This window comes from Bos indicus x Bos taurus, chromosome 16 (genome assembly GCF_003369695.1).
Source record: "Bos indicus x Bos taurus breed Angus x Brahman F1 hybrid chromosome 16, Bos_hybrid_MaternalHap_v2.0, whole genome shotgun sequence".
In the NCBI taxonomy this organism is placed as follows: Eukaryota; Metazoa; Chordata; class Mammalia; order Artiodactyla; family Bovidae; genus Bos; species Bos indicus x Bos taurus.
Genome location: NC_040091.1, coordinates 62,920,705 through 62,929,601, shown reverse-complemented (window position 1 = coordinate 62,929,601; position 8,897 = coordinate 62,920,705). Strand labels below are relative to the sequence as shown.

The 8,897-nt window shown below is 52.0% G+C and overlaps 1 protein-coding gene across 1 annotated transcript; it reads left to right on the top strand.

Moving 5' to 3' along the window:
- The first annotated feature begins 2,745 nt into the window (after window positions 1-2,745).
- On the top strand, window positions 2,746-8,383 carry RGS16 (regulator of G protein signaling 16). Its single transcript, XM_027565514.1, has 5 exons — window positions 2,746-2,910; window positions 3,788-3,898; window positions 4,648-4,712; window positions 5,006-5,172; window positions 6,463-8,383. Exons 1-5 carry the CDS (start codon window positions 2,867-2,869, stop codon window positions 6,682-6,684), a joined length of 609 nt encoding a protein of 202 aa, XP_027421315.1. The 5' UTR covers window positions 2,746-2,866; the 3' UTR covers window positions 6,685-8,383.
- Window positions 8,384-8,897: the final 514 nt, after the last annotated feature.

The window sequence follows — 8,897 nt, the reverse complement described above, 5'->3', positions numbered from 1 at the left end:
CTCCTGGATTCGCCCCTCTGCGCACCATGCATCAATCCCTTTGTCTCTTTCACTTTCTTTGCTGAATGAAAAAGTACTAGCTCAGGAATATGGACACCGGGCCCAGGGTGCAGCTGTTTTCAGCTCCAGTGCCCTTAACTAAGTGTCTTACCCACTGCTGTTTTGTTGTCTGCAGAACGGACACTTAAAAGCTCCTTTGGCCTATTCATGGGGATACAGAAAGAACAGGAAGGTTTGAAGAGGTTTTCTGCCTAACCACTATTCTTGTTGTCATGTGGCCATATCCAGGCTGATTCCAGCGTGGCACTACCAAGGATAAGACCGAGGGTTCAATCCATCCGTAAACGCACCTTTATTGCTTGGAGAAAAGCTATCCCAGACACCACCCACGTCCCCATTCGGCAGCTGTGTGATAAGTGTGCACTGGGACAGGGGCGGCACCAGGTGAAAAAATAGCCATCTCCCAGTTAATGCGTCATCGTGTGGACCAAGGACCGCGCTGAGCAGCAGACGTTCAAAAAGGCCTCCTTCCGTGGCCTCCTCCCACGCCTTGCTCATCACCCTGCCCCACACCAGTCCGGCCCCAGACTTGTGAGAAAGGCAGAACAAGAGCCAAGGTGGGCGAGCCCGGGTGCAGGTGGATCTGGCACCTAAGATGGCACTGCTGCCTCTACCCCTGCGCTCCATGAACCAAGCCTCTAATGGGCTGGGGGGCTGGGGAGGGCTCAGCTCTGGTTTCAGAGTGCATCAGCTTTTGACTTCCTGGGTCAGCTCCCGCAGGCACTGCCTTAAAAAAGGAAACTGCTCTGACAGAAGATCCCCCACGTGGTTCTGATTTGGGCATCATTTCCTGTAGTCATGCCTTGTTTCACAGCCTTCCTTCCCCTTCCCCTCTGTGGTTTTTCGCCTTTCCCTCCCTGACCGGCTTTTCTGGGCCTTCTCATGGGTTCTATCAGGGGAGATCTCTTCTGTGTCCTCTCTCTTCCGACCCTTTACTTCCAGGCCTCATTGAGAAATAGCAACTCTCAAATGCCCCTTGTGAAATAAACACCTAAACTCCCAGAGTCACAAAAAATGTGCTATTGAGGCTTATCCTTTTTGTCTAGCAACCTTTGTATCCCTACTAAGTAAATATGAGAGTGAAGACTGACTGAGTGCTGACTATGAGTTGAGTGCTGTCCCAAGCACCTTCTGGGTGTGGTCACAGGTGCTGCATCTCCCAGATTTCCTTCTGGGACCAGACCCCCATTCCCCAGTGTGCTGGCTGCTGTAGTCACAGCAGTCTCTCTCAGTTGCTGCCTTGACAGAGGGAAATGCATGGTTTAAAATGAGGTAGTCCAATGAACCGGTGACATGGGGTGCAAAGGCCTGCCCCTTGCTTCAGTGGGGGACTTCTCAGAAGGGCCATCCCACTCCAGAGCATCCCCTGGGACCCACTTTGGCATTTGCTTCCTCCCTCTGCCCGGCCCTGTTTCCCTCCCACCCTCTTAGTTCCCAGAACTCTCCCCAGCGAGTCTCTGCCTCAGAGGAACCGAGTTTCCTGTTTCCTAGAGAATTCAAACTAAGAATTAAATGTATTTAGTCCTCACAACAACTTTATGAAATAAGTACATGATTTATTCTAGAGGCAAGGAAACAGAGGCATGGAATGGTTAAGAAGCCTGCCTAAGGTCTCCCACCAGTAAATGGAAGAGCCCAGATTTGAAACTGAAAAATGTGGATCTTACACTCAGGTGCAGGCTCTTTTGCATTGCATTGCAGGTGGATTCTTTACCACTGAGCCATCGGGGAAGCCCTCAGGTGCAGCCTCTTAATAGCAATCCCAAAGGGAAGTATCAGAAAATGGGGAAACTGGGGAGAGAGGCAGGGCATTTATTACCTGTATCTCAGAGATGAAGATGCTGAACTAGCTAACAACTGCTTAAAGGCAGGATCATTCATTAGTTACCGAAGTGTTGGGATTTGAAGAGGACCAGCAGAAAAAGTATGGTAAGTTCATATTTGAATTCCGGGAGAACACTCACTGTGTGACTTTGAGCAAATCATTCAACCTGAGTCTTAGTAATAAGTACATAGTAGATGCTCAATAAAGCCAGCACCCACCTCCCCACAAACACACACACTTTTTGTCTGCTCTTTCTAACTCTGATCTTGAGCAAGTCTTTTTAACGTTCTGACTCAAGTTTCTCCGTCTATAAAATGAGGTGATGACGACAAAGGGGCTTATTTGGTTGACCCGAGGCCATCTGGGTAAGAATACAGTAAATGGAAGTTATCAGTATTACCATGATGCTGTGCTGTCGGGCTTGCACCGTATGCTCGGGTCGTTAGGGCCGAACAGGCTCAGGCTGGAGCTGTGATCGACATCAGATGTACTCCCCTCATCCACCACCCCCACGCAAATTCTCCTGGCATTGCTGAGTTGGTTTCCTGCTTTTACTAGCGGCCGGCGGTTTTTTTTTTTTTTTTCCCTACTAAACTGGGTGCGCGCGTCTCATCTCGGTGTGACTTCTCTGCCGCTTCTCCTCCCCACGCCGGCGGCCGCTCGGAGGAGGGGGCAGCCCCGTGAGCACCCCCGCGGGGCGAAGGTTGCACCCGGCGAGGGCGCATCCTGGGTCGGGCGCCCCGCCCCGTCGAGCTCCAGGCCCCGCCTCCGCCTTCGCCCGCTCTCAGTATCGCTCTCCGATTGGTCGGCAGCGCGCAGCCTCTCCGCCCCCTACAAGGGAATAAAAGCTGCTGGCTCCGCGACTCCTGAGGAGTAAACCCAGACAGGCGCTGGCCGCCTTTCATCTGTATTCGCGTTCTGCGGTGCCCGCTGGAGCCCGCTACCATCGTCCCCAAGACGTGCTGCCCTGCATCCGTAGCCATGTGTCGGACCCTGGCCGCCTTCCCCACCTCCTGCCTGGAGAGGTAAGAGCAGCTTCTCCAGATGCCTGGGGAAAGAAGAAGTCCCACCAACCTTAGGGAGTGAAGCAGAAAGCTTGCAGACCTGTGTGGTCTGGAGAACAGGATGAAAATGACTTCAGAGGTAGAGGTCAAATTGGTTCCACGTTCTCAGATGCCTCTCTTAGAGTCTCAGGGAAGGATGGGTGACGGGAACAGAGAAGGCAAAGCCAAGGGAAGCAGGGGGACCACTGTTTACTGCCATTCCCCATCATTCCTCTGCCAAGTGGCAGTTCTACTGCAGGAAGACTGTAGTGGCATCACCAGGCAAAACTGAGTCTTCCCTAGTTTCTTAAGCACTTGGTTTTCATTCTGAGTTACAGATCTAAGGGCATGGCCTCCTCTGATCCTGGAAATACAGGGAACTGTTTTTCAGGCCCTCAGCGAGGGACGTCCCCACTTCCCAGGGAGCTATACACCCACTCCAATCCTTGCTGGAGTCGGTGGCTGGGAAGGAAAAAGTAAAGATGAAGGCAGAAATCAGCTTCCACACAGCTCCGAAAATATTTGTGACAAGCCTAGAGAGTACTGAATTACCTTCTGCTAAGTCAACAGGCACAAAAAGCGTGACCTAAGTGGGGAAAAAGCCCATATGTGCTATACTGCAAACCCCCAAACTGTAAGACAGTCAAGTCACGGCTCAAATATTGCTTTAATTGTTTCTGGGCTCATGATACTGATGAGAGAGGTGAAGTGTAAGCCCTGGGAACAGCTATGGGTTCCCAGAAACACTCAGGCTTGGAATTTGGGTGGCACAAACCTGTGCTCTTCTGGGGCTTCATGGATCTCTCTGCCCTGGCTGAGCAAGGAGAGAATCCTCATGAACTCATGCTTTGCCTTCCAGAGCCAAAGAATTCAAGACACGGCTGGGGATCTTTCTTCATAAGTCAGAACTGGGCTCTGATACCGGGAGTGTTGGCAAGTTCGAGTGGGGCAGTAAACACAGCAAAGAAGGGTAAGTCCCGCCGACCAGCCCGGAGCCCCTAGAGGGAAGGAGCCAGATTTAGGAAGGGAGCCCTGAGAAGGAAAATACTAGGAGACATTAGGACATACCATCGTGGACCTTGGCGACCTCTTCCTAGAGATTGTAATGGAACTTCTTGCTGGTCTGCTGTGGCTGGCTGGCTCATGGGTGACTGGGTGGATGGCTCCAGCCTTCTAAGTCCACCAACAAATGAAGATACCCAGGGTTGGAATGTCTAGTTACCGGATTCTCCCATCTGGAGATGCCATTGCGTGTGTGACCAGGGCAAGGGCAGGGCCCAAGGCCACTGGACTCTGCTGCTACTTGCGTGCAGTTTACCGGGAAGCCGTGTTATATTGACCATCAACTGTGCCAGGTGCTGTGCTGGTCTCTGGGGTTGTGGGTAGGCATAATCTCTATTCAGGAGACCCTTATTTCCTTGGGAAAGTGTACAAAACAAACTGAGAGGGGAATCGGAGGAATTTTGGACAGCAAAAACACAGTCTTAGATATTTACTGAGGGCCGGAAGGTCCCTGCTTGGGTTTCTGGTTACTAGACACAACCATTTCCCTAAACCTCAGCAAAAAGTTGGGGAGTTTGAGGAGTCAGCTCCGGTAATTTTACTGAGCAAGCCTCCGTGTGAATTATACAACTTCAGAGTTCTGGCTAGGATTTGTGCTGTGTATTAGTTTGTTGTTGTTTTTAAAATTAAAATCTTGCCCCCTCCCCCTTTTTTTAGCAAAAACTTCTCAGAAGATGTGCTGGGATGGAAAGAGTCATTTGACTTGCTGCTGAGCAGTAAAAGTGAGTTGTGTCTGTTGTGTCTGTCTGTGGGTGGCACACGGGTGGCACATGGGTACCCATGTGCCGCAGAGCCAGCCTGAGGATGCTGAGAACATGGGCAAAATAATAGTAATAGTAGTAATAATCCCCTAGTGTGTCAGCCTCTATCCAGAATACAAAGGCAGGTCCTTGTTTGAGAAAATTACATCCCCAAAATAGAGCCATTAACTACAATTGCTGTCTTTTCTTCTTTTATTCCCGGCTGGCTGTCCCCGCTGTCTGACCTGTCTCTTCCTCTCTCCCTGCAACCCCAGATGGAGTGGCCGCCTTCCACGCCTTCCTGAAGACAGAGTTCAGCGAGGAGAACCTGGAGTTCTGGCTGGCCTGTGAGGAGTTCAAGAAGCTCCGGTCCGCTACCAAGCTGGGATCCCGGGCTCACCGGATCTTTGAGGAGTTCATCTGCAGTGAAGCCCCCAAAGAGGTCAGAGCCATGACACATTCCAGGGATCCTGCAGACCCTGCCTGCTCCTTCCCCACTGAGAACTGGGGATGATCAGGGGCCAGTAAGGGAAGGGCCAAGTTTAGAAGCAGAGTGGCCTTATCTGACACAGGAGGCTGGAGATCAAAAAAGCCAGGCTCCAGGTCACCCCTGGGTACCATTACCCTCAGAGTCACAATGGGACTGGAGGGGTTGGCAGGGGTTTTGGCTTCTGTCGACACCCACCTTTGTAAACTAAGCCCTTTTTAGAGACTCAGAATACTTAACACAACTGCGGAGACAGGTCATTTTAGGATAACCTGACTCACTCACTCAGGTCTGTGGTTGGTGACCCTTTCAACCTTCCCTCTGGTCTCTACCGTGTTTGATAAGGAATATGACGCCACCTCTTGGAGAGAAGGAAGTAATGGCTTGCCTTTGTATCTTATTTTGTATTATTTTCTGAGCATTTTTATTTCTCCCATAAAGATATGTTGGGCACCAGTTACATGCAAGGCACATTTATAGTCATCAAGGATATGGCAGTGAACACAAAGCCTCTACCCCAGTGAGAGAAGATGACAATAACCAGTTAAATAAATATTTCCAGGGGGTGATCTGTGCTCTGATAAAAAGAAAGCAGGCTATGAGAGGGAGTACCAGGGTACAGGGTTGGAGGATGTAACACAGGAAACAGAAAATACAAAGATCAAAGAGTGCCTTTGTGATCACAGGCCAGCAAGTGGGCCCGTGTGGAGCAGGAAGTGAGAGAGAGTGGGAGGTGATGTCACACAGGTGGCAGGCGGCCAGGTGCTGGCCCAGGTAGCCTTGTGGGCTCAGCACCCGTGTCGGCCTTTTCTTGGAGTGATGGGGAACAACAGAACTGCCAGAAAACTGACTTGTGTTTTATAAGGCTCTCTTTGCTGCTGGGTGGAGAACAGACCCTGGGGTTCAGGGGAGGAGAGAGAGACCCAATAGCAGGTGCTGGCACTAGCCTAGGAGAGAGGTGGCAATGACTTGAACCTGGGTTGTCACAGAGAAACAGGTGAAAAGAGGGTGGATCTGTACCCATTCGTAACATCTCCTGGGTTGTTCTGAGAGACAGGAGGGTAGAAGGGAGGACAGGCCCAGAGCTGAAAAGCCCACTGATGGTCAACTCAGCAGAGCCCCAGTTCCTGGTTCAGAATCCAGTGCTTCTTCCACTGCCCCCTGCCAGTCCTCCCAGGCCTGCCAGCCCCCTCACCCTGGCTCTGAGCCCCCCATTCACCCACATGCTTGTCCTGCTTCCCACAGGTGAATATAGACCACGAGACCAGGGAGCTGACCAGGACGAACCTGCAGGCCGCCACAGCCGTGTGCTTCGACGCGGCGCAGTGGAAGGTGCGAGCCCTGATGGAGAAGGACTCCTACCCGCGCTTCCTGAAGTCCCCCGCTTACCGGGACCTGGCCACGCAAGCCACAGCCGCCTCTGCCTCCCCGTCCAGCAGCAGCCCAGCTGAGCCCTTGCACACCTGAGCCTCAGGGCCTGGAAGGAGCCAGCCGGGCAGAGAGATTGAGTCACCCACCCCCGAGGTGCTGTCCCCATGGGGAGGCAGGTTCTGCAAAGCAAGAGAGGACAGCGAAGGAAAAAGCTGACCCGGTGACACCCTCACTTCCAGATCCTTGGGACTGAATTCCATGCGTGAGAGGGTCACCCCACTTCTAGGACCTGTGGACCAGGGCTGAAGATAAGGGTTGTGTGGGGCTTTCAAGGGCGGGAAGAATGATGGTGCAAGAGTCATCATTGGCTCTGGCCATTCTCAACAGGACAAGGGATATTCCCAGGGGACTTTGCAAAATGCATGGATAAAGGGGAACTTGAAAATGAGGGAGAGAAAGACAACCAGGTTAGCCAGTTTTGCTTGTCGAACGGTTGACCTGTTTTCCTAATTTCCAGACTGTCCTGGGCATGAAGGGAGCCATGAATGTGGAGTCTTCCCATCTTGTCCTCCTCACCTGTCTCTGGGCTACTGGTGGTGGTGGGTGGTGGTGGGGGTCCCCTAGCTTGCACTTCTCAGCACTTCTGTGTCCAGCCTGGCAGTCTTGTCAAGGCCAGAAAACCAATGTGATGCTTACCCCGAATGAGATATTTACCTCAAAAACTGGCTTTCAAGCCCCTCTCCAAATCAGTAGAGAGGCCTGAAAACAGGCCATCTTGCCCATGCGAAATGAGCCTTGGTGCTCTTGGTGGGCTCTTGCGGGGGCCTCTGACTCCATGTGTGCTGCCGGGTCCCCCTGTGAGCAGGACCTGCTGAGAGCCTCTTGCTGGGATGTGCCCCATCCCAGAGCCTCTTAGCTCTCAGCTGCCTGGAGCAAGACGTGGGGCCTCTTGGTGAGCAGCTTTAGTCCAGCCCTTATGCTGGGCAGGGTGGAATGAGGGAGAAAGAGCTCCTGGGAGACAAACCTCATGGCAGTTCCAGAAAGTCCTGTTTAAATGAAGCTAATATTTTATTTTTGGGAGGAGAAGAACAGGGAAAAAGAGATTCCCCAGGATGGAAGGGGAACCTTGTGTTTCTTTCCTGTGGATTGCGGGGGTGTACTCACTGGGGGTGTCCATGGAAATGAGGCAGGGACCTTGATGAACTTGGACAGCCTGTAGAAGCTGGGAATGAAACTGGGGTGGAGAGAGGCTGCTGGCAAGAGCAGGACTAGGGGGAATCAGAACCTGCTTGTCACCCCAGGGCATCACCAAACACCCATTCCCTGGTGGGACTTCTGCCCCGGCTGGGCTGGGGAGGTGAATTAACCAGGCAGCCCCTCTTGCCCCCAGGGAATCCACACTGTTCTCTCTGCGCTAGGAGCTCCTCCAGGAGAAAAGTATTTAAGCCTAACATATTGTTGGTTTTGTGACAATGGTCATGGCACATTATTTTTTATTTCTGTTGTCGTGTTGTTGCTATTATTATTTATTGTCATTTGCGTGTCTGCCTCTCCTGGAGAATCCACAGGAGCTGGTAGCCTGGCTGTCTCCCTCTTTCCAGCAGATGCTACCTCTTGAAGTGCTGGGAACCTCTTGGCGCCTGCCAGGAACTCCTCGCCATTTAAATATTTATTTATTGTTGACCACGGGAGCTGGTTTCCTAAATGTGAATGATGTACTTATTCAACCCCCGTTTTCCTATTGCAGCATGTTATTTTATTGTGAAATAAAAATAAAACCCAAACACGAGATCGATCCTGTCTGCAAGGGCCGTATGGTCAGGGGAAGAGGGAAGGGAAGTGCTCAGGGTGGGGGGTGCCTTGTGGGAGAGCTTGTCTCCGGAAATGTCACAGGACACACGGGGAAGCTTGCCGGTGTGTGGGCAGAGGTGCACATCCAAGGCCTGAGTTTGCCTGGTGACTGGTTCTAACAGTGGCCTCCAGGATGGTAACTTCCTTCAGCTGGTGATGGCCCAGCTTGTTGGGGGCCGGCGTGAGGCACTCCGCCCGTGGCAAAGGTCATGAGGAAGGAGGCTCGACATACGCAAAGGCGGGATCGGGCCTCAGGAGTCCCCCTGGAAATCCTCGAGCATCTACCCCGATAACCAGAGCCTGCCTACTTTACTACTTTGTGCTCTCACCTACACCTCTGACTTTACCACCTCTTTCTGAGAAGGAATTAACTCAGAGCTCCAGTTAATAATAATTCCTGGGCGTGACAGGAGTGTTTCAACTTACAAACTCTTCTGAAGTTTCTCTACCCTGCCTGA